Consider the following 24,818-nt stretch of genomic DNA (forward strand, 5'->3'; position numbering starts at 1 on the left):
AGATGTGGCACCTGAGGACATGGTTTAGTGGTGGCCTCAGGAGTGCTGGGTTAAACATTGGGCTCAATGATCTTTTAGGTCTTTTCCAACCTAAATAATTCTATGAGAATCAATGTTTTGAGCTGACCCAGCTGGAAACCTCAGTCTAATGTAGGCCACAATTTATTGCAATGGTAGTAGCAAAGGCTGGCAGGCAGCTTAAGGGTCTTGTGTTCATGCTCTTGGAGCAGAGAGCTGCCTGGTGATGAGGTGAGGAACCAAATTACTCAAATCACGGTGAAGACAGGGAGAAAGGAGATCCAAGCAGAGGAAGGAGGGCATTCCCGTCCTCTTTATTTCCTGACACACGGTGTTGTTTAGGAGATTAAAAAAAAAACATATGCAAGGAACTAGCAATGAAGACATCTCACCTTCTGAATTGTCTACAGCCTTCTCAAGAGCTGTGCTGCTCGAAGAGCACCTACAAAATAATCAGAGTTTTGAATTTATGGCAATCACAATAATAAGACAAAAGCAGATTAATCAAATTCTGTACAACGAGTGCACCTTAGAAAGAAAATCCTGAACATCAATCAGGAAAGACACTTAGTGTTTCAGAGGCAGGATCTAACTGAAAGCAGATTCAAAGTATTTTTTAAAAAATACTTTAGACCTGGGTACTACTTACATGAGCAGAAGGCCCTGAGTTGTGATGCAGAGTAATCAGCCCTGTTCAGCTCTACAGAGCTGCGTAGCCACACAAACCCCAACTGCATGAGGCACATTAATATAAACTCAGTTCTGTCTATCACAAAGCACTGCTCTGAGTCTTTCTTACTCACATTCAACTGCTTTGAACGTAAACTAAGGCTTTTATTAAAATACTTTTACTCTTTTTCCTCATGAAGCAACCCAACACCAAAGCCTTGGTGCAACTCTGGCACTCAGTGCCTGCACTCCGACCTTGGCCCAGAGAGGTGCTGTTAAAGTGCATTCACAGTTCTGTGCTGCACAGTGGCATAATTCCAGCTGCTCCTGGAAGTCCCATAAACTGACTAAGTGTGATTTTGCCACCCCAGACGTGAATTATATTTCGCCTACAGAGCACCCAGTGGAGGGAGGCCTTTTCATTTAAGGCACACCTGAACAAAACCTCCTGACTTCACAGAATCATAGGATGTTAAGGGTTGGAATGGATCTTAAAGCTCATCCAGTTCCAACCCCTATGCCATGGGCAGGGACACCTTCCACAGACCAGGCTGCTTTCTGCCTTGGACACTTTCAGGGATGGGGCATCCACAGCTTCTCTGTGGAACCTGTTCCAGTGCCTCACTGCTCTCACAGCAAAGAATTTCTTCCCAATATCTAATCTCAGTTTCCCCTCTTTCAATTTATACCCATTACTCCTTGTCCTATCACTACAGTCCCCAACAAAGAGTGTCCTCTACAGCTTCTCCACGTACTGGAAGGTTGCTACGAGGTCTCCAGTCAACATTCTTTTCTCCAGGCTGAACAGTCCAAATTTCCTCAGCCTGTCTCTGTAGGGGACGTGTTCACCTGCTTTTTCGCAAGACTCAGTTCTAAGAAACGCTTAACAGCTAAAACTCTCTGCCAGACCGGCTCTGAGCCGTCTAAAGGTAGGGAAGAGTCCCAGGAAAGGCGACTGAAGGCAGGGAAGAGCCCCAGGGAAGGCGACTGAAGGCAGGGAAGAGCCCCAGGGAAGGCGACTGAAGGCAGGGAAGAGCCCCAGGGAAGTCGCTCCCCTCACGCCACCCTAGCCATGCCGGCCCCAGGCGCCACCGCGCATGCGGACTGCGAACGCCGCCACTGCGCCTGCGCAGCCTTTCCCGCTTCACTCCCCACACCCCGTCATCCCCCGCCTCTCGATTCCTCCCCGATGCCGCCGCCGCCGCCGCCCGGCCTTTCCCTCCCGGCGGACCCTCACCGGTAGCTCTCCCGCCCGCCCGGGAGGCGGCCCCGCCGGCTCAGCCACAGGGCCCGCTGCCAGCAGCCGGCTCCGATCCGCCGCGCCGCCATGCTGCCCCCCGCGCGCTGCACTCTGGGAGCGGGGCGGCACCACTCCCGCGCCGGGGGGATGTGGGCGGTACCGCCACGGCACGGCAGTGGTGCCGCCCGGCCCCGCCTCCCCCGCGGCTCGGAGCGCGTGGTGCTGCCAGTGGCGCGGCACCCCCGGCGGGAGAGCGGGACGAGGTGTCGGCCGGGGAACGAGTCGCTGGTTCGCCATGAAGCCGCCCAAAGTGGTGCCGTGGCGGCGGCTGGTTGGGGTGTCCTTCGGGATGTACACGGCCGAGGAGATCAGGTGAGGCGCCATGTGTGTGCGTTCCCCGGCGTGCGGATGTGCTGAGGACTACAAGTCCCAGCGTGCCCCGCGGCGGCCGCCGGTGGGCCGCGGCGGGCTTTGGCGCGGGGCGTGCTGGGACATGTGGTCCGGCTGAGCCGTGGCCCGCACGGGCCGCCGGGGTGGAGGCAGCTGAGTTTTGTACAAACTCTCCCGCAGCTCGAGGGGACACACACAGACAAAATTACGTGACTTTTTAATAGAATGGCTAAAGATGTGAAAGAAATATTTGCTGCAGTGTGAATGGTTGTGCTCAGACGATGGAATCAGTGATACAGAAATTCCCGTTGCATGCACACCTCAAAAAGATGTTTTCATCAACAAAAAAAAATCATACAGCTGCTAAATGTGTGACTTCTTAATATTACGCGACTTCTTAATAGAACGGCTAAAGATTTAAAAGAAATATTTGCTGCGGTATGAGTTAAGTGTGCCCAGACGATGGAATCAGTGATGCAGAAACTCCCCGTGTGCAAAGTGCCCTCAAAAAGATGTTTTCATGAATTAAAAAAAAAAAAAATCACGCAGATACTAAATGCTCATGCTAGCTGTACCATTAAAGGACACATCATGTGGCCGTTTGCTGCTGCTGATTTTTACTCTTTGCTTTCAACTTCAGGAAACTGAGTGTCAAACCCATAACGAACCCTCAGTACCTGGATAACCTGGGGAATCCGGCTGCCAATGGACTGTACGATTTGGCTTTGGGACCTCCGGACTCCAAGGAAGTGTGTGCAACTTGCATGCAGAACTTCAGCAACTGCCCTGGTCATTTTGGCCACATAGAGCTGCCTCTGACTGTCTACAACCCCCTGTTCTTCGATGTACGTACGGTTAATTGTAGTCTTGCTGCTGCCCAAGCTGTCACACAGTTGTAGTCCTTGAGAATAGTAAAGGTCCCAAGATCTCTTTTCTCTCCCAAGTGTAATAACAGCAAATGTAGTAGAAAAGGTTTGTTGTGTCATAGTAGTTAAATACGAATAGACCTTTTGGAAAATACACACTTTGGTGTAACTATTATTTTACTCAGTATTGAGTGAGGGGGAATGTTGATCACTCACTGCAGGGTCTCATGCCTTAATTAAATGGATGGCACAGTAAAAATTACCATTTCCTTCAAACAACTACTACACATGGACTACTTTTAGCTTAAGTTCTCCAAGTGCTTCCTGGGCATTCAGGGCTCGTTTTTGCTCCAAATAGCTGTGCTGTACATTCTGCCCAGTAGGTCCTCTTAATTCAGATGACTTATTGTAGAAAACTGGATCAATGTGGATAGAACTCAACAACCTGTCCAGTAATAAACTGTGACACAATGGTGTGCCAAGTAAAGGAAAGAAAACGGCGTTGTAAGTTTGGTGGCGGCAGATAGTTGAAAAATACTGAGCTGTGTAGAAATCCATCAGTATTTTTAATTTAAAATAAAGGCTGTCAAGAAGATATTTCTTATAGTTTTACAGGTGTTGCATTTGCATGGTGTGTGGGATGCCTGTTGTAGAGCAGAGGTTTGGCTTGGTGTGCATCTGTGGGGACAGGTGTTAGAAGCTTGTTTTGAAAGCTACAGGGAGTGATCAAACTGCACTTTCTCACGAGTGCTTATGTAGGTGTTTTTCCAAAAGGTCATCTCTTAAATGTAAACGGAATCCTGGGTTGTAGGATTTGCCTTATTTTGGTCTTCTGAAAGTTAGATGCATAATCTGATTGTGCTTTTTAGCTCTTTCTGGACTCTGAGGAGTGGGGCTATTTGCAGAGGGATATTCATCCAGTCTGTAACAAACCTGAGCTGGGATGAATTTCCTGAGGTCCTGATCTCACTCACCATTTACTGCCTTCTGCACAGGGCATTAATTGAGAGTAAAAAGCCACACTTTGAAGTTAGATTAGGTACATCCCACTTCTAGTCTTGTTCCAGCTTGTGAGTAAAATACTTGTATTTGACCAAGGATTTGACCTGCAGCAGTAATTCAAAGCCTTGAGGCCACTGGGGCTCTGTGCAGAGCTATGTTAAATAATAAAAACCACTGATAATTCCCCAGAGCTTGAGAAGAATGTGATTGTGTGAAGAATCTTGAAGGACACTGATGGTACTTGTGACCAGAATGTTCCATTTTACTAGTGTGGGGTTCTGGGTACCATGTTGTCCTTTTTGGGATGAGCTGTGAGGAGCTGTAGTCACTGTGCTGTGTAAGAGCAGCCTTGGTCCCAGACCTGCTGTAGAAATGACAGGTATTTCATATATCTGTTATGTAGATGTCTTGCAAGTAGTTTATCTACAGATCATGCTTTGCATATCAGTTTGTGTGGGTGAAAGATTTTTTTTCCCCAGTCCAATTCTTTATGATTAACAATTAGTCTAATTTCTCAATTATAGTAGCACTGTCTTTAATTCCCAACAAATCTATCAACTTGCTTATTGTGCTAGTTAGTAAATCTACCAGGATAACCTTTTGTTCCCCTTTTCTTTCCAGAAATTATACCTTCTGATCCGAGGTTCTTGTTTGAACTGTCACATGCTGACATGTACTCGAGCCGTGGTTCACTTACTGCTGAGTCAGCTGAAGGTGCTGGAGAAGGGGTTTCTTCATGCTGTCTATGATCTTGAAGTCATTCTGAACAGGGCAAGTACTGTGTATTGCTCCATCCCTCTTGGAGTTCTTAGTCCCATAACTATAAAGCTGTGCCCATTTCTGTTATTCTGTTCCTTTTAGTTTTTAGAGCAATGTGCAGATGCAACAGGTTCAGAAATCGAAGAGGAGCTTAATCACCACGTTCAGGAAATATTACAGAGCTCTCAAACAAGAGATCAGTGTTCAAATGTAAGTACAATCAGTGCTTCTTCTGAGATCTCGGGGTTTGTGCTCTTAAAATAGTAATGTGCAGAAGAGAGCCTGTCTTTGACTGTGTAGGTGCTGGATCTTGTCCTGGAGTTCTGAACTCTGTTACGTTTAGATGGCTTTTTGAGTGAAATGTCTGAAATTAAACTTAAAAAAAGATTTTATTTCCTGTTAGCATAACTGCTAGGTTTCTGGAAAACAGTATTTTTTTTTTCTTTGTAGGGAAATATGTTGATGGTGTAAATACCACATAAAAGTCTGATACTGCTGTCAGTACATTACTTACACTTTTGATTCTTCTCTGTATGATGCTTCAGCTATTTTGAGCTGCAGAACATATTTTGAGAACTCATGCATCCAGCAAACTTGCAGAATTACTTACAGTGAAATTTTTAGAAAGACTTTAGAATTTAGGAAGAATCTAGAATTCTAATTTCCATTTAAATGTAGTTTAATGTACGTTGTTAGTAAAGGCAAATATGAATGAAGAATATATTTAAAGTTTTAAGATCTTTGAGCAGATTTGTTTATAAGCCAAGTTTAATTCCTAATCACTTGTTCCAAATCTAAGCTTAAGCACTTGGTAGATCACATATTCATGAGCAGTCAAAAGAAGTGATTTTTATCATTCTTCTACCTTCTTAAGTCATCATTAGAGAAAAGTTTTGAATTATAGCTATGAAATAAATTTAAAAAGGAGGGTGGTGAGCACTGAGGGGTGTATATTTCCAGCAAATATGAGATGATGATGAACGTAAGGCATGAATTAAATCAGTACAAGGGTGTGTGTGCATTGATACTAATAACGTCCCTGTTGATAGTAAATGTAAACTGTATCATTTTTAATGAATAATTTTATTACTTTCGTTTAATTTTACTATTTTCATTATTTTATGTTGTTTTTTTTTTTTCTTTATCAGGTCAAAAATGTATGTGACTGTCGAAATAATCTGATAGCACAGTTCTGGAAAGCACATATGAGTTCAAAGAAATGCCCAAACTGCAAGTAAGTTTAACTACATGAGGAAGTAAATAGCTAGTGTGAAGTTAAATATTGTACTTCTCTTAACTTTTGTCTGCCTTTCCTGTTTGATTTTTCTTTTTTTTACCTTTAAGATCCAGGAGATCACTGGTGAGAAAGGAGCATAACAGCAAGCTGACAGTAACCTATCCTTCTACAGTGTACCATAAGTCAGGAGAGGGAGGCATTCTGGATGAACCAGCAGGTAAAATATTTGTCTCCTACTTAAATGTGTTTGCACTTTTTCTCCTGCATTAAAGGGGAACAGGTTCCTAGCAGTGACTATGCACCTCATTTATAAAAAACGTAAATAAAAGAGTAAGCTCAGAGGTTGGGGAGTACCTTATTCCATTAAATTTCTCTTGGCAAGTCTTCTATGCTTTGCACCTGCAAGTGTCTGTGTGTCAGGAAAAGAAGTACAAAAGCATAAGCTGTGTCAGCTTTAGGGTGGTTTTTGGGCACCTCATTTTTGGCAGGTAGATGATTTTCTGCTAGGTTTTTGAAACAGAGAAACCAGACAAAAAATTACCTAGGAGGAAGATGACCAATCTTACTTCAGAAAGAAAATCAGACAATACTAACTCTTATGAAAGAATATACTCTTAAAGAGGAAAAGACAGAAAAGAAAGTAGGTGACACTTTTTGGGTTTAATTATTTAGTGTTGAATCAATTTAAACTTACTTTTTTCCTCTTGTATCCTTGATCGTTTACACAATGAGATAGAATTGAAGCAGATTTTTGTGTGTTATTCAGCCCTCAGGAAAGGTCTACATAGAGAGTTTATTTTGTTTGCTACTCTGTGGTTTAAATACTAGATTAAATCTCTGGAGCTGTGGCTGAAGAAGCACAATGTGAAGTGTCTTATCTTCTGAAATGGGATGGATCACACAGTTATGTACATTCTCCATAGCCTGTGTCACAGTTTAATCTCAGAGGGAGTGCTTTTAACCTTGGCATTGATGCATTTCTGTCTAAGGGATGGAAAGTTTTTCTAGGTGAATGGGGAATTGAAGTTTCAGTGTGGAAAAATCTGGTTTTCTGGACCGTAGCCAAAAGAAGAATAGGAAACCTTTATCTGAGGTCATGAGAGAATTGCTTCAAGTCGTGTACTCTGACTTCCCTGGGACACAAGGGGCTGGCCTGCAAGAGAAGTGGAAGTTGAGATCTAAAATCTCTGGCTGTGTTTTTGAAAAAATGATCTTTTTGCTTTTCAGTGGCAAAACCATGTGCTTTCTTTCCTTTCCAAAGTACAGCCAGCCAAACTCTCACTTACAGTATGGATGGATTGCTGACTGGTGCTATTGTCTCCTGCAGCTATTTCATGAGAACCTTGATCTCACTGGTAGTACCTGAAGCCCACTTAAACGTTCCCCAGCTGCAGGCTGACTCCTGGTTTGTGTTTTGGGCAGTGGATGAGATCATCATGAGAAAGGGTGCAGCTCACCGTTAGTCAAATAAAACATACACTTCAGATGTTAAGGATGAGTCTTGTTTCAGTTGCTTATATAGATATCCATTCATCACAGACATGGCTCCTTTTTTTTTCCATTCTGAGAAGGCTCTTTCTTTGGTTAATTTCATGTTCCCAAAGCAAACATTTAAATGATAATTTTGATGTAAATGTCAACCAGTATACTTTGTATGTATTTCCATTCCTTCTCTTAGCTAGAAGCACTTACCATTGTAAGCAAAAAAACCCTTTCAGAGTAACCTCTTGAGATTTTTTTTTTTAAATAAATACTTTATTTTTATTTCATTTTTTATTTTTCAGTTATTGATGAAAGCCAGTTAGGGAAGAGAGGATACCTGACACCAATGACTGCCAAAGAGTACATCCTGGCTCTGTGGAAGAATGAAGGTAATAATTGTTAATAGCAATGTTACTTTGTTTTCTGTAGCATTTGGTGGACAATGTCTGCAAATGTTCCAGTATTAATTCCTTGTCAAATCTTTGCCTTTTGCCTTAAGGGCTCGTGGCTGCAAGATAGGTTTTGTGATAGGAGGAGTGGTAGCTGGTCAATGCAAGGACCTGGATTTAAGGAATATTTGATCCTTAAATATGGATTTGATCCACTGTTCTCAAGTTGTGGCTCCCCACGAATCATGACTGTTGCTTACAGAGAGTGTGGTTTTTGTATAGTGCTGCAATTCCTCACAGATAAAGACCAGGAATGTGTTTATCAGTCTCTTGAGTTGCCTGTACTCTTCATCTGTCTGCAGTTGCCAGGAAAAAACAGCAGTTTCATGAATCACTGGCAGTTAGTTGCTGGAAGCTTTCCTCCTGCCGTTTTCCTTTTGCTATAATCTGTATTTCTGTTTAGAGTTGTTTCTAAAATACCATATATGTAACCAAAAAGAGAGTGGCAATTCTTTCTAAAGCCTGAAAGTTTTTATTTTAAACAAGCTCAGTAGTGTTTAACTTAGCAGATTCTTTTGACTTGATTGACCAAGTGCATCTGGGAATTTGGATTCCCAAACAATGAGAATGAGTTTATATTTCTGTTGTGTCTTCTTAGGTTTCTTTTTGCGTTATCTCTTCCCTGGGATGGATCCCCATGAGAGTTCAGGATTCAGTCCAGACATGTTTTTTTTAGATCTACTTGTGGTTCCGCCTTCGAGGTAAAATTTTCCCCAAAAAGCTTTTGTAGAAATCACAGGGTTTAGCACATATGCTTTTTGCAGGAGTTAGCAAACAATTACAGTACAGACACTGATCTGCTGAAGTGTCAGTGGAGTGTTAAAAAAAAAAAAAAGTTGTATCAGCAACTGATCATAACTTTTATGAGTTTGTTAGAAGATTGAAATACTAATTATGGAAAAAAACCAGTATTAGTATTTTAAATTATTTTAGAATATTATAACTGTAGTACTGGTAGAATTTCTCGTTAAGGATCACTCCTCTTTTATGACTGTCGCAGTAGAATGTGTGAATTTTTAAATGCTCACCGTTAGTTTACAGGGATTATTTTTCATGCATTGAAGACTTAGCTTAGAATGTTAGAGGTTTATTATGCTGCTGTTCAGTGGCTTTAATCTTCTAAAGTGATTTTGACCTGCTGTAGGTACCGTCCCGTAAATCGCCTTGGAGATCGACTGTTCACGAACGGCCAGACTGTGAACCTGCAGGCTGTGATGAAAGATGCCCAAACGATACGGAAACTCTTGGTTTTCATGGCAAAAGAACAATGTCAGCCAATAAAATTTGCAGAAGAAATTCAAACAGTAAGAGCTGCTGGCTGTCTTATTCTTTGCTTTTTGGATGCATGCGTCGCGTTCAGGTTGGCTCCTGTTTGAACTGTCCCAGTAGCAGCCTGAGCTGTTGGAGCATGTACTGGTGGAGATGTTCTCCATAGCTGTTTTATTTTTTTCCCCTCCCCTCTTTCCTCTCATCTACCTGGTGCAAAGGAAACGAACATTTTGCTCGTATTCTTTTAGTCGTGGGTTTTGGTGTTGGATTGCTGTACGTGAGACATAACGGGCTCCTGTTTCTGGAGAAGGAAATATGCACAGCCCAAACAGCTCACGATAAAACTTTGCCAGTATCTCATCACATGAAAAATGAATGGAGGGGGGAAAAAAGCCCCTTTAGCTTCTGAACCTAGTAGAGCCAGTTGTGATTGTGGTTATTTTTGACCATTGATGTCTAAATAGAACCAGATAACATTAGTTAGTAACAATGCTTGTCTGCTGCTGACCAGTTCACGTGGTTGTATAATGGCAAATCATAATGTAAGTCTGTTTGCCTTATTTGTTCATCCGTTGTATCACTGAGAGTTCTTTGATACTGGACTTCATTTCAGCTGAATTTGATTTATATTTTAAGTGTAAAACATTTTCAAAACATTCTTAGTTACTCAGAATGTAGCCACTAGGTGGAGATCCATTCTTAAGTGTGTGACTGACAGGAGGTTAATGCGTTTCCATGTGACTGCTATACAGACATTTAGACTGAAAACAAAGTGATGTAGGTGATAAAAGCACTTGGATTTACATTGTTTTTATATAAGAACAGAATTTTCTAGTTACAGTGATTCATAGCACAGACTGACTAACCAGTAACATCTAATTTGGAAAAAGGACTGTCACCTAACAGGAGATGATCAATTAGCAATCATCTTTTAAAGTCCCACTGGTATATGGCTATGGTTTTTGGAGATCTCCCATCCAAGTCAGTTTTTAAAGCTTGACAGCAGACCTATCTGAGGCTCTTGGTTGCAATAACTTGAAAGTTAAGTTTACACTGTTAATTCTTTGTTGTGTTTTTTTTTTTTAATTAGTTTCTTTAAGGAGGTGCAAAATACTGGTGAATGTTTCATTTGCTATATATAACTCTCTAATTAATACTATAATTTCAGCGTAGTAAATAGAAGATATTTTTTGTTAAGTCCAAGTTTCTAATTTCTGTTTCTGCAGGAGATAGGAGGGGATAATGAACCCCTGGACCGTTCTGTGCTGACAACGATTCCAGGACAGAGCATTGCAGATAAGCTGTACAACAGTTGGATACGACTTCAGAGCCATGTCAACATTGTATTTGACAGTGACATGGACAAACTGATAACAGAAAAATACCCTGGTATTCGTCAGGTGGGTAGCAGGCAGAACCTTAAAAACTCTGGGGTTTTGTGTGTCACAGACAGTTAAATTAAGAGAACCTGATGGAGTAAGAAACAAGTGAATTACTTGTGGGCATTTTCATGATATTCATCACTGTAGTGTCTGGAGAATCTGTCTGATGTTGCATACTTTCACATTTTGATCGTTACCTCCTGTTTTCAAAGCTGTTGGAGAAGAAGGAGGGGCTGTTCCGGAAGCACATGATGGGCAAGCGCGTGGATTTTGCTGCTCGATCAGTCATTTGCCCCGATATGTACATTGGTACCAATGAGATTGGCATTCCCATGGTGAGAATAGATAAAAGAGTGTTTCCTTCTGGTGCAGCTGGGGACTGAATTACTGTATGTTGCTACTGTGTGTTAATACGGAGCAGTTACACTGAACACCACATCTGAGAAAGAGCATTTAAAAAAAAAAAAAAAAGGAAAAAGCTTCATGGGATTAAGAATTTGCTTCATGGGGTTAAGAATTGGTGCAAACTTTATAAGTAGATCCTGTTTCTCCTGTGGTCTTTGTGCAGTGTATTTTGCACAGCTGTGGCCTTTAAGAAAGGCCATAATAACAACACTAGCTTCATCCATCCTTAATGATTTTTAACCACACAGAGCCTGAATTTGATCTTTTCATTTTATATCTCTTCTGGTTGCCTATTGGAAATTGTAAAACCAACATCCTTTCTATTCTAACGGTAGAGGTTTTTAAAACAGAAATGTATTTATCTGACAGTAGAGTAGACTGAGGAGGCGATGCCTCCAGGAGCTTAAAGTAATTCATGTTTGCACTGTGTGAGTTAACATTGACACTGTTTTATCAGTGGCTTTTTCGGTTTCAAGCTGAAGTTGAACAACATGTTATTTCTCATCTCTTTTCCCTCCTGTCCAGGTATTTGCTACCAAACTGACTTACCCTCAGCCAGTCACTCCCTGGAACGTCAAAGAGCTGAGGCAGGCTGTCATAAATGGCCCAAAGGTTCACCCTGGGGCCTCCATGGTCATTAACGAGGACGGATCTCGCACGGTGCTGAGCGCGACCAGCCTGACCCAGAGGGAGGCCATCGCCAAGCAGCTCCTCACTCCTTCTTCTGGAGCCCCCCAGTCAGGACTGAAGATTGTGAGTATGACAGAGGGATTGTCAGAGCCCTCCTGCACCTGTGGTGCTATTTTTTTTACATAATAATACTTACTGTCCTGCTCACCAAGACTGCCAGGGCAGGGTTGTCTCGTCTTGTTGAGACAACTTGTTCTCATGGTTGAGAAAAAGTTGTGGGGTGGGAAGAAAAACATGATATTTTGTCAAATTCTAAACCCCATTTTTCCGTTTTGAATTTTACTCTTTCTTTAAATATGGACCTTGCTAAGATCCAGAGTAGTCTTTGCAGCTAACTGTTCTTGAGAAGTTTAGCAGCACGGAAGATAAAATATTGCTTTCATTTCATGCTTTTACATCCCTGTCCTTCTCAGCAAATTCTCAGCAACTGGAAGTGCACCCTCAGTCAGTTTTTGCAGGGGGATCTGGACAGGCTGGAGAGATGGGCTGAGACCAGTGGAATGAGGTTCAACAAGGCCAAGTGCTGGGTCCTGCACTTGGGTCACAACAACCCCATGCAGAGCTCCAGGCTGGAGGCAGAAAGCTGCCCAGAGGGAAAGGACCTGGGGATGCTGGTTGACAGGGGCTGAACATGAGCCAGAAGTGTGCCCAGGTGGCCAAGAATGCCAGTGGCATCCTGACCTGTATTAGAAATAGTGTTGACAGTGGGACCAGGGCAATGATCTCCCCTGTGTGGGGCACTGGTGAAGCCACACTTTGAATCCTGTGTTCAGTTTTGGGCCCCTTACTACAGGAAAGACACTGAGGTGCTGGAGCATGTCCAGAGAAGGGCAGCGGAGCTGTGGAAGGCTCTGGAGCACAAGTCTGATGAAGAGCAGCTGAGGGAGCTGGGGGTGTTTAGCCTGGAGAAAAGGAGGCTCAGGGCAGAGCCTGAACTACCTGAGGAGGTTGTAGCGAGGTGTGGGTTGGTCTCTTTTCTCAAGTAACAAGCGACAGAACAAGAGTTGTGCCAGGGGAGATTTGGATTGGATTTAGGAACAACTTCTTCATCAAAAGGGTGGTGAAGCATTGGAATAGGCTGCCCAGGGCAGTGGTGGAATCATCATCCCTGGAGATTTGTACAAGACATGTAGATGTGACATTTAGGGACATGGTTTAGTGGTGGCCTTGACAGGGCTGGGTTAAGAGTTGGACTAGATGATCTTAGAGGTTTTTTCCAACCTAATTGATGCTATGTCCATCGTTTTTTCTCTTTGCTTCAGCTTAATCAACCTTTGAAACTTCTTAACTCTATCTCCCTCCATTTCAAGAATTAGGAACTTACTATTTAGCTGCTAGGGCAGAGGTTTTGGTGTTGAATAATCTTTTCACATTGTCTGTTATGTATTACCCTGTCTGTAAGAGAGGTATAGTGGATTTGATATTTAAGACTTGAGTATTGCTGTGATGTCAGTCCTCTCAGAACCTGTCACAGAGGTAAACATGACAATATTTAGATTGTACAAGCAACTTGTCATACTCCTGTCGATAATCACTTTAGTGGATATATGAGTGTTACTGACAGAAAAATTAAAATGAGACTGTTTTGATCGACCCTGTTCTAAATAAGAATATATTGTGTTGTACTCAAACTTGAAATTATAACTCAGAAATCCTCTGCTCCACCTACTCAGTGGTATTATTACCTTATTCTAGGATGTCCAGGGCTGGGTGTATTGTGGCAGGTATCAATTTACCCAGTGGGCTTTGGATAAATAGCTTACTGATTCGATCACTGTGGTTTGTAGGAGTTAATGTGTGATTTGGTGGAGAGCAGAGGGTGTTCAGGGGCAAGCAGTCTCGATTCTCTCTGAGTTTTGTGCAGAACTGCACAGTTTTGTGCATACTAGAAATAAAATGGTTTGGGTGTGTGTATCTTTAAAGGTGCAGTCCTGTTTGAGCCATGCATGGAAGTGCCATGTAGGCAGCAACCAAATTTCCCTCGCAGGTGTGTCGACATATTAAAAATGGAGATGTCCTGTTACTGAACCGCCAGCCCACCCTTCACAGACCTTCCATCCAAGCTCACCGGGCCCGAATCCTGCCTGGAGAAAAAGTGCTGAGGCTTCACTATGCCAACTGCAAGGCTTACAATGCTGATTTTGATGGAGATGAGATGAATGCCCATTTTCCACAGAGCGAGCTGGGTAGGGCAGAAGCCTACACCTTAGCCTTTACTGATGAACAGTATCTGGTGCCAAAGGCAAGTGAAACTGTCAGATAAATGTACTCCTACCTGAAAGCACTTTGGTCTGTTTGTTTTTTCTAATGATAAAATGAGAGAATATTGAAACAAATCTATTTATTTACTTCTGAGATTTATTCCTGGTTTCTGTTCTTTCTCCACCTGTGGTTTGTTCATCTGAAGAAAGCCCAGCATGTCCAGTCTTGTTCCTTTGAATGTCAGTGTCCAGAAGAGCTTTAGTGGAGTTGTGCTGTAATGATGAGTTCTTTACAAATGACTTTAGTGCTTTTATCCAGGGGGAATAGTTTTGGGAGTTGGAGGCTTATTAACACCCCCAACCCTTTTTCTTGTTATCTCTTTAGGATGGGAAGCCACTTCCTGGCTTGATTCAGGATCACATGGTTTCTGGAGTCAGCATGACAATCCGGGGCTGCTTTTTCACCAGAGACCAATATATGGAGCTCGTTTACCGAGGACTGACAGACAAGAAAGGAAGAATTAAAACCTTTCCTCCTGCCATTATGAAACCACAGCGATTATGGACAGGAAAGCAGGTGGTTTATAATTTACTGGGTTGAAGAATGCCGGTGGTTCCACAGTAAGCAGAATGCTGATGCTAAAACCAGGGCTGCTCTAAAAAGCCAGATGCCATCATCTGATCCACACCACATAGATCCTGGTGTATGTTCTTGAGCTGGGAGAGTCATCTTTCATTTAGAATGGCAGAATTAGAATAGTACTCTTAGGTGTTGCAGATAAAAGTGTAGTGGTGCAGGTGACAGGCATGGGAGCAGGGAAGGAATTTGTTGGTCATAATAAACTAGGTTATGCCTGAACTTAAAGGCTGTAGGTAAATATTCTGGTATTTTTTGAGATCATCTTTAGATTGATGTAATAGCTGGGAAACCCAAGTGAGTGCTCCATTTTGTGCTATTTAAGAGAGCTTAACATTCAGCCCAAGTATCATGTTTTATAGCGGAGTAGAGGAAATTCTCTGCCAGTTTTTCATGTAAAACCCAACAGACAGCTCTTTTTTGTTGTTGTTAATTTTAATCTATCTAGTTATTGGAAAAGTCTTTGCTTCCATATGTTTCTAAATAATTATGTGTCTCAGCTCATTGATCTTTCAAAGGCTAGAGTAGCATGAGGATATTTCTGTCTTGTCAGATTTCCAGGCTTTTAAAACTTTGCTGTCAGTGGAGAAAATACATACAGGAAGTTGCTTGTCTCCTCCATGCCAAATTCTTTACGTTGAGAAGGGAATATAGGAAATAAATAGTTCCTGCCACTCTTCCTGCTTCTTTATAGGTTGTTTCTACGTTGCTAATAAACGTCATCCCAGACAACCACATTCCACTGAATTTGACTGGGAAAGCCAAGATTGGTGGGAGAGCCTGGGTGAAGGGACCTGCAAGGAGATGTCTAAATCTTGATTCAATGTGTGAATCTCAGGTATGCAGCAAGTCTGGGACAGCAGAGAAGGGGGCAGCTCTGGAGGTTGGGGTGGGCTGTGTTGTACTAAAATCGTGTATACAGTAGAGGAATGGGAAGGGCGGCGGACGGATGACAAAGTTAAAAGCAGATATTTAGCAAAAGTTACTGCCAGAAGCGGGTGATTAAAGGATAGGCCTGGGGGTCAGGAAAAACTCTCATCTGGTCCTGACTGATGCAGATTCCATCTGTTTTTGTTAGGCCATGTGTCTTCATTTTTGGACTTTATAGGTGGAAAAATACAGATGGTGTTAGAAGTTTTATTTCTGCTATAAATTCTGGAAGTACAGATAATCTGACCATATTTAACTGTTATGTGAACTTTTTAAACTTAAACCTATTTTCACATGGATTACACAGAAAAACCTGTAGAGGTCATAGTAAGATCAAAATTTCCATTTTCCTGAATGGCTGTGTTTTATTTTTCAGGTTATTATTAGAAACGGGGAGTTACTGTGTGGAGTCTTGGACAAAGCTCACTTTGGCAGCTCTGCCTATGGCCTGGTGCATTGTTGCTATGAAATCTATGGGGGTGAAACCAGTGGGAAAGTGCTGACGTGCCTGGGGCGCCTCTTCACTGCTTACCTGCAGTTGTACAGGGGGTTTACAATGGGTGAGTAACTGCAGCACCTCCTGAGATATAAAACAGACATTGTTGGGCATAATACATGCTAATTCTGTAAAGAAAATTTAGCAAGACTGCCCTAGAGTGGTATAGCTGCTTGCCAGCCTTTTTTTGATCTTTTTCTTTCCTCTTCCTGGTTGGTGCATAAGCATAAAGTACAGTGTTGAGTATGTCCAACAAGTTCTCTCTTCTGTCCATCCCAGTCAAAGTGTACACAGTCTAAATGCCCCGTGTTGAAATTTTGTTTAGATCAAAGCCTCCTATGAATCTCTGTTATCTTTTTTGAAAAAGAATTGTTGCACAGAAAGCAGAACAACTGATGAAGCAAGATGGAAGAACTTTGAGGAGTTGTTAATCAGGTCTTGCACCACTTTACTGTAAAACTTTTGGTAAATGTCTGACTTTCGTTACAGCTTTGCAAACTCATGTAAGAGTTGTGGAGGCACAGTCAACTATTAGACAGAAATAGTGAGGAACCAAGAGACTGCTGTGAGCCAAGGAAAAGGGAAGGATATCTTTTGGAGTGAGGAAGGTGATTTGTTGACTGTAAGATACAGAACACGTGTCAGGAGAGCCAGGGTGCAAAAACTAGTTAGGAAAAGGTAACAAGCCTGGGATCACTAGGTAGTTAAAACGATAGAAAATGAGAAGTGGGACTGGAGCAGGAATGACCATTTTAGTGACTCCTTACAAATAGCTTAGAGCAGTTGGGATTCCAGTCTTTAATTTGTCCTGTTGTTCTCCTCGTCCTGTCATCACAAGGGTCTGCGTTATTAATTTACCTTTTTTTAAAAAAGCTGAGAAATGCCAGATTGAGCAACGTTCAGCTAACAGGAATTTTGGTGTGGATGGAAGAGGAAAACCAGATGGATGTGGCCCATAAAACATTTGTTTGTGCAAGTGCACCAATTAAAAATTTTTAGAGACTGTTGAATTAAGACTTCTGAAGTTGATTTTGCACCCTTAATGCTTAGTTGATGTTGCATGTTTTTTTTTTGATGGCCTACACCTCCATCAAAAAGCCACTCAATTTTTTTTCTTGTCAAGCTGCAGAATTATAACTTTAATTGTGACTTTCTTTTCCAGCTCTTTGCTCTCAAAATCCCTTACAGCAAATGTGGTTCCTTCCTCAATTCTCTTTCAGTTTAGATGATTATGTTCTGGGTCTCTTCTTTAACAGGGATTGAAGATATTTTGGTTAAACCCGACGCAGACCACAAAAGAAAAAAAATCATTGAAAAGTCAAAGCAGAGTGGTATTGAAGTAAGTCTGTTTTGCAGGTTTGTTTTTTTTCCCATAATTAAAAATTTTTGAAACCATGCCCTGTTTAATCATGACTGCTTGACACCTATAAACCCCCATATTTTACTTTCAGGCTGTTAGAGCTGCTCTTAATTTGCCAGAAACAGCATCGTGTGAAGAGGTCCAAGGGAAATGGCAGGATGCCCATCTCTGCAAAGACCAGAGGGATTTTAACATGGTTGATATGAAATTCAAGGAGGAAGTAAACAGTTACAACAACGAAGTTAACAAGGTTGGCATTGAGGCATCTGTGCATACTAATCTTGTTTGGAGACTTTCTTATTAAGTTAATGAGGAGTTCTTGACTCTTCTGAAGGCTGAAGCTTTCTATCCATCCCAGCATGAGGCTTCACACACTGCCTCTCCACCTCAGCCTTGTCCTCCCTGAGTGAGATGGCCTAATGTTCAAGATACTTTTAAAATTATAAATAGAAGTATTTGTGATTGTTTTTTCACTTCGTTAAAGCCTTCAACGGGAATTGCTTTGGTTCATTATTTTATTATTGATGTTTGGTTTTGTTCCCTTCCCTCCACCACAACTCTTTAGGTCTGTATGCCCCTTGGTCTCCACAGGAGCTTTCCAGAGAACAATTTGCAGTTGATGGTACAGTCAGGAGCCAAAGGATCCACTGTAAACACAATGCAGGTAATCACAGCCAGGATACTCAGCAGCTACATGTGTTGATGTGATTTGAACTAGAATGTGAGCTCTTGGGAAGCTCTTGTGGGGATATCTAATACCAAAGCAAGATTTTTATTCTGGACTGTGGCATGGAAAAATTTTAGAAGAATGTAATAAAGACCTCAGTGGGTGATGGAGGAGAGTCAGTGTTTATTATAGTCTATTTTTGAATCACTTCTCAGTACATGAGGATTTATTGCAGCAGCAGACCTGCTTTTCAGAAGGAATGCTGCAGTTCATGCAAACTGTAGGAGAAAGGATTTTTCCTGGCCTCTGTTGGAGACTGACCCTTTTATCCTTCTTCCACTACTGAATAGGAACAACTAAATCTTTGATTTTGGTGGAAATGGCAAGGATGCTTCTTCATTTTGCTTTCTGCAACACAGACACCAAGCAAAAAACACTATATAAAAATGCCATCTAAAATTCTGCCTCTGTTGAGAGAGAATGACCAAAGCTCAAGAGAGGAAGCATTTTGGTTTGAGATTTTTGTTCTCTTTCTGAGAGGTGGTGAGGATCATGTAGGGACCCTCAAAAAAATTATTTACGATATTTTTAGTTTCACATCTCTTTGTATTAAAATAAACATACACAATGAGAACGAAAATGTTGAGGATAAGTCAGAGGGCTGGAATAACTGATAAGACCAGATGAAATCTTCATGCCTTTTCTGCCTCTCAGCAGCACGAACATTTCATGAAAAAGGTAACATTTAGACACTGAGCATGTAGTGAACATTTTACTTTTTTTTTTTTTTTACTGCATTTTTCAAGAACATTTATTAAGCTTGTTGAGCAAAAAAGTTGGATGGAAAAGTTATGTTTCCTTTTTTTCCTGTCCACATTTAGATTTCGTGTTTGCTGGGCCAGATCGAGTTGGAAGGTCGGAGACCCCCACTGATGGCATCTGGCAAATCACTGCCCTGTTTCCAGCCTTATGATTTTTCCCCCAGCTCAGGAGGATTTGTGACTGGCAGATTTCTCACTGGGATCAAACCTTCTGTAAGTTTAATACTGCTTGTATTGATACTGAAGTTCATTTAAGTCTTGGTATTTTAATACCGAGTATCTGCAATTATAGATAAACTTGTTCACCCTAGTTTCATATGTAGCTTTTGAGGAATAGCTTAAATTTCCAGTCTTGGTGTACTTCTCAGGAGAATGATGATGGTATTGTCCTTGTATTTAGGAATTCTTCTTTCACTGCATGGCTGGCAGGGAAGGTCTTGTGGATACAGCTGTCAAAACCAGCCGTTCTGGGTACCTGCAAAGGTAAGGGGCTTGGTTTAGAACTGGAGCCTTTAAAAGGTCCTTTTGTTTGTTTGGTTGATTTTTCTCTTTTTGGTTTTTTTGGGTGGTTATTTTTTGGAGAGTGCTGTAGACCAGAATTGCCTGTAGTGCTTAGACTAGCTTCACTGTACTTGACTTTTACAAAATTGTTTACTGTCTGAATGTTGAATGTGTGTTCTAAGTCCAATTTTCTACAGGACTAGATCAAGTGGAACTGTATTATCTCTAGCTTATCTCTGGCACATAGCAGCAGCAGCTTCTCCTTTTGGAGAAATCTCTTTGCTGGTACAAGTACAGATGTAGAAACTCCAGGCAACTCTAGTTTTTCTTGGCCACGTTGCATGACCCTCCTCTTTAGTCAAGCAACACCTCCAGTATATGGAAGAAGATGGAAACTTGTAATTGTTTCAGAGGGATGTCCCCTTCTTTCAGACAACTGTTAAAGAGTGACAGCAGAAATAGTAATTTACTGTTTCATTTTTAGTCAGGTCGGTCCAAGGAAACTGGAGGGAGCAACAAGCTGAAAGCTTTGCCAATATCATTATGCATTTCACTTGGTTGTTGTGTCTGTAGGATTTTTGGCTTCCAGAACTCCCATTCAGCCCTTAAGTACACTTAAGAGGTTAATGAAAACAGTATTTTTTGTGTTAGAGTTATATCATCAGTGTTGCTTTGTAGCCTCTTAATAGCATTTTCCTTTTCTTGTTTTTTTTTTAAATTTCTTTTTTCCTCTGCAATAGGTGTATCATAAAACACTTGGAAGGACTGGTGGTTCAGTATGACCTGACTGTACGAGACAGCGATGGCAGCGTGGTGCAGTTTCTGTATGGAGAAGATGGGCTTGATATCCCTAAAACTCAGTTCTTACAGCCAGAGCAGTTTCCTTTCATTGCAGAAAACTACGAGGTAGAACACCTAAATCTTGTGTTTATCTGGGGTAAAGGGGAGACTGAAATGCATGGTTAACATCTGGCCTATCTGTCAGGGATCCAGTGGCAACAGTTGTTTCTCTCAGTCATTCTCAGACTAATCTACATTTTCTTTTTTGCCACTGTATCATTGTATTCAAAAGATGGAAGCAGATCTAAAGTCTTCAGCATGATTTAAGTCTCAATTTCTGCAAACCACCAAGCACCGTGTTTCAACTCTGCACTTGAATTCAGCAAAAATTACTTTACAGTCTGTCAAGTTTGATTAACTTCCTTTTATCAGTGTCATCACTGTGATAATAACATAAAGTTATAAGGAGTTTTGTCTCAGTTGAGTTGAAAACCAGTTTTGTAAGTTGTTTTACAGCAGCTGAGCATTTTGGGTAGCAGCAGATGACTATTTCAGTTTGCTTTGCCTTTTCTGCCACAGTGAGCATAGAGAGAAGAATAATCACACACACAACTTTCTTATAGGTAATCCAGAAGACAAACCATCTGGATGAAGCTTTAGCAAGGATGGAGTCTCACCAAGCTAACCGGCAGTTCAAAGCCATCAAAAAGTGGCGAGCCAGGCACCAAAGCTCTGTGCAAAGAGAAGGAGGTTTTCTGTTGTTTTCCCAAAAGAAAAGGGCAAGTGTGAAAGCACAGATTCCAGCAGGTGAAATAAAAAATGGAAGAGATCCTGCTACTTTACAGGTAACACAGAAGCAGCTGAAATGACCAAACCATTCAAAAAAAGTTTCAGAATTCAGTATTTTTTTTTTAATTGCTTTGTATGTCCTGAAGTGTTTCACGGTCTACTTAAACAAGTTACCTTTTGAAGGAATCATATGTCAGCTGTGGGTGATGAAGCTGAGAATTAAAGTCTGTGGGCCCTAGTACTGGGTCAGGAGCTAAAAACTCCGAGGTAAATCTAGTTTTAGAAAACAGCTCATGTTCATGGATGGTTTGGGGGGGTTGTTCTTGTTTGGTTGATTTTTTGCTGGTGGGTTATATAGGTTTTTTTTCATATACAAAGAGTAAGTCTCCCTTGCATGGACAGGTATCTGCTAGCTGGATGAGAGCCTGTTTAAATACCAAAGATCAGAGGGCTGAGCCAGCCCTGCCTAGCGATTCCAAAAAATACTCTGGCTTAAGCCTCTTGTACATCATGGCACTGATCTGTATGGTGTGGCTTCTAATGGTGATTGTATGTATGGACACAAAATGCAAACAAGTCCTGCTTTTTGCTTTCAGTAGATAGGTAGATGCAGATACTTGTTTGTCTCAGTATATTAGAAAGCTCGGTGGACAGATCTCCATGTCACAAGCCAATTCCTCCTTCATGAAACAGCAAGGCTTGTAAAAGATCAGTTTAGCTCATTTTCTGAATTGATTTTTTTTTTTTAAGCTGGTATTAGCTATTTCTTTTATCAAATGTGACAGTTGAAATGTTACTTTAAAAGCTAACAGACTGAAGAAGAGAAATAAAACCTATCAACATGCGTAATAAGAGCTCTGCTGGACTATTGGACTTGAATGTTGAGAACTGAAAATCAGAGAAGCTCCTTTTTCATGCCAGCTTTGGATAGGCGAGGTGATAGTCAGCTAGAAGTAAAGATTTAAGTATGTCGAGGGGGTTCACTCCCAAGTTAAAATCATTCCTAGAGGCTGCATTTCACTGGTTTCTGGAGTAGTTACTGTGGTTATATGTCGGACTATTTCAGGCTTGAAAAGAATCTTGAAGTCATTTGGCTTCAAAAGTGTTAAGTATCAGATAAAGGAGAACACCGTTATTTGTAGCTGAGCTGTTTGCTGTGTTACATTCACCCTTACATTTTACACAGATTATCTTTTTCTCCTTCACTGCTGCTCCTGGAAGCAGTGTTAGGTGGTTGTGGAGAAACCAGTATGCTTAAAAATCTCCTCTCCTTTTCAGTTATTGAAGATGTGGTATGAGCTAGATGAGAAGAAACGAAGAAAGTATCTGAAGAAGACAAATAAGTGTCCTGACCCAAGCCTTGGTGTTTGGCGTCCAGATACTCATTTTGCATCTGTTTCAGAAACATTTGAAAATGGAGTCGAAGGTTATATCAATAAATGGGAATCTGAGAACAGCCAAAGTTATATGCACCGAGCACTTTCTTCTGATAGGTAAAAACTTCTGTCTCTACTTCTCTGAACTGAGCCAAAAATCGAAATACATTTTTCAACTGAGTTTGCTAAAACTGAAAAGCCTTTACCACATGTTGTTTTTGTTGTGGCCTTTGTGAAATAAAGCAGTGGGTTTCAGAATGGTTCCTGAAAGCCAAGTGTGCTTAGTGTGCAGTGGGAGGCCCTGGTTATCTGTTTCTTCCAAACCTGAATTTTCCATGCTGCTGAGGGCTTTGGCAAAGGCCTTCTGGAACACCAGCAGTGTATTACTGTCCCTGTACATATAAAATAATACTTTACAGTAACCTTAAAACCCAAAATATGCTCTTGACACACCTTGGAGTTATCAAGGCAGTTAAGAAGAGCAAGTGGGAGTAAATGGACTCTCTTCTGACATTCTGGGAATTGGCAGCAGAAATAAAATATGGTTTGGCCAAGGCCCCAGTTCTGGGTTAATGGTCTGTGTTTGTCAGATCCAATTGGGATAGAGAATTTTACAGTTTCTGGAGCATATTTATGCATAAGTTACCAGGAGAAATTGGCTGAAAAGATGTGACTTTATTGAACTGAGCAATGTTTCGGTCTTGTCTGAGTTCTTAATTTTGTACATTGAGCTAAACCTCTTATTTCCTGTCTTCAGATTAAAGGATTTGTTGTATTTAAAGTGGCAGCGATCTCTTTGTGACCCAGGAGAAGCTGTGGGTCTTCTTGCAGCTCAGAGTATTGGGGAACCTTCCACACAGATGACTCTGAACACCTTTCACTTTGCTGGCAGAGGTGAAATGAATGTCACATTGGGTATTCCAAGGTGAGAAAACTGTGTCCTCAATGGGTCCTTTATTTCAGGCACTTGGATATATAATTGTGCTTAATCTCACTGGCAGGTATATGTGTAATCTTGAGGGTGAATGATCCTTCAGTTTAATAGAAAATTGTGCCTGTTAAGAACTCATTTAATGTTTTCAAGTTTTACAGTTACTTTTTATCTGGAGAATGAACCAAAATATCTGTGAAGGCCCCTTACTTTTATCTGATATACAGCAAATCATCAGTTTGTTCTGAATAATGTGGGTGCTGACCTGGCCTCGTGTGTGATGCCTTAGGTGGGAGGTCATTGTGTTACTTCAGAGAAGCAGGGAAGGGGGAGAACGTGAGGAAGCATCCATTATGCATCTGTAGGAAACAGACTTCATTAGTTCTTCTGTTCTTGGAACCATTTATTATAATTTCTATTCTTTTCCCACAACTGGGGGGGAATAATCTCATTGAGGCAGTGGAGCTGCTGTTGTGCTGTGCCTGGTGGGGAACCAGAGCAGTGAAAAGGAGCAGTGCAGTGGTAACCACAGCTCTTGGTGCACACAGCTTTGGCAGAACTGGCAGCTGTTGCATGCTGCCTAATGGAATGAACTAGGCATTCATCTGATTGCAAAGTGCTTTTTTGGCTTAATTTGAAAGATCATTCTTTGTTTAAAGGTTGCGGGAAATACTGATGGTGGCCAGTGCAAATATTAAAACACCAATGATGAGTGTTCCTGTGTTCAATACCAAGAAAGCCCTCAAGAAGGTGAAACATCTTAAGAAACAGCTCACAAGAGTCTGCTTAGCTGAGGTGAGCCTCCTGTCCAGTGCATCCTTTGAAAATCGGCAAAACAAAATCTCCTGTTTGAGCTCATCAGTAGGTCTGGCTTAGTAGGAGTTTTCACTTTTGAAGGTTTGACTGTGAATGCAGGATGAGAGAGTCCTTTCTGTTTACCTACTGAACCTGTAATACCTGCTAGGAAGTGGAGTGTTGGAAGGAATTGCAGTGACTGTGGCTGTGTAAAACTTAAATTCAATTTAACCTGTAGAACCCTGTCCCAGGCTGCAAACTCTGAAATGTAAAGGAAGGGAAATAGTTCAGAGAAAGCAGTAGTATGACGGCAGAGAGGATTTATGTTTGCTGCCATAGTCTTGCCTGGCTTTTTGTCAAGCCGTTTTTGACAGTCTCTAGAATTGGAGGGGTTCTGCTTTGTCTTTGAAACAAGATAACCTGGCTGTGACTGGCATAATAGAGACCTTTCTGTTTGCCCCCCACCCCTTCCCAGTCTCAGACAAGTGGCTGTGCTCAAAATGTGTGGCTCCCTGAAGACTCCATATACTGAAGTGTGATGTGTTCTGTGTTCCCTCTCTTCCTGGGAGTGCAGTCCTGTGCTCTCCTACATGCTGCACCCAATTCTGTCTTACTCTTGCAAGTTGAAAGCAGCAAGGATAAAGTTAAGACTCAGCTGTGTGCTGAAATACTGTCC

At 41.6% G+C, this 24,818-nt stretch overlaps 2 protein-coding genes across 3 annotated transcripts in view; one reads left to right on the forward strand and one right to left on the reverse strand.

Annotated features, from left to right (window-relative positions):
- Window positions 1–2,019, reverse strand: part of PTCD3 (pentatricopeptide repeat domain 3) — an 11,181-nt gene extending 9,162 nt beyond the window's left edge. The window contains exons 1-2 of one of the 2 annotated variants that reach the window (XM_017835236.1): window positions 1,925–2,019; window positions 411–460 (exon numbers count right to left, since the gene is read on the reverse strand). In XM_017835236.1, coding sequence (XP_017690725.1) covers window positions 411–460; window positions 1,925–2,016 — 142 coding nt within the window. In that variant the 5' untranslated portion in view covers window positions 2,017–2,019. Of the gene's footprint in view, window positions 1–410; window positions 461–667; window positions 685–1,924 lie in introns of those variants that run through there. The other variant, XM_017835237.1, reaches the window with a different exon arrangement.
- A 118-nt stretch (window positions 2,020–2,137) lies between these two features.
- POLR1A (RNA polymerase I subunit A) overlaps window positions 2,138–24,818 on the forward strand; it is a 32,344-nt gene continuing 9,663 nt past the window's right edge. The window contains exons 1-26 of the mRNA XM_017835256.1: window positions 2,138–2,299; window positions 2,958–3,162; window positions 4,807–4,956; window positions 5,047–5,154; window positions 6,093–6,178; window positions 6,289–6,398; window positions 7,966–8,052; window positions 8,711–8,813; window positions 9,257–9,416; window positions 10,608–10,781; window positions 10,976–11,098; window positions 11,694–11,921; window positions 13,846–14,100; window positions 14,445–14,636; window positions 15,391–15,534; window positions 16,003–16,186; window positions 17,379–17,461; window positions 17,574–17,732; window positions 18,048–18,146; window positions 19,031–19,183; window positions 19,371–19,453; window positions 20,212–20,377; window positions 20,875–21,096; window positions 22,319–22,533; window positions 23,174–23,341; window positions 24,007–24,142. Of these exons, the coding sequence (XP_017690745.1) occupies window positions 2,223–2,299; window positions 2,958–3,162; window positions 4,807–4,956; window positions 5,047–5,154; window positions 6,093–6,178; window positions 6,289–6,398; window positions 7,966–8,052; window positions 8,711–8,813; window positions 9,257–9,416; window positions 10,608–10,781; window positions 10,976–11,098; window positions 11,694–11,921; window positions 13,846–14,100; window positions 14,445–14,636; window positions 15,391–15,534; window positions 16,003–16,186; window positions 17,379–17,461; window positions 17,574–17,732; window positions 18,048–18,146; window positions 19,031–19,183; window positions 19,371–19,453; window positions 20,212–20,377; window positions 20,875–21,096; window positions 22,319–22,533; window positions 23,174–23,341; window positions 24,007–24,142 (3,870 nt within the window). The 5' untranslated portion in view covers window positions 2,138–2,222. The remainder of the gene's footprint in view (window positions 2,300–2,957; window positions 3,163–4,806; window positions 4,957–5,046; window positions 5,155–6,092; window positions 6,179–6,288; window positions 6,399–7,965; window positions 8,053–8,710; window positions 8,814–9,256; window positions 9,417–10,607; window positions 10,782–10,975; window positions 11,099–11,693; window positions 11,922–13,845; window positions 14,101–14,444; window positions 14,637–15,390; window positions 15,535–16,002; window positions 16,187–17,378; window positions 17,462–17,573; window positions 17,733–18,047; window positions 18,147–19,030; window positions 19,184–19,370; window positions 19,454–20,211; window positions 20,378–20,874; window positions 21,097–22,318; window positions 22,534–23,173; window positions 23,342–24,006; window positions 24,143–24,818) is intronic.

Source organism: Lepidothrix coronata, unplaced genomic scaffold (assembly GCF_001604755.1).
Source record: "Lepidothrix coronata isolate B3197 unplaced genomic scaffold, Lepidothrix_coronata-1.0 Scaffold252, whole genome shotgun sequence".
NCBI classification, from domain to species: Eukaryota; Metazoa; Chordata; class Aves; order Passeriformes; family Pipridae; genus Lepidothrix; species Lepidothrix coronata.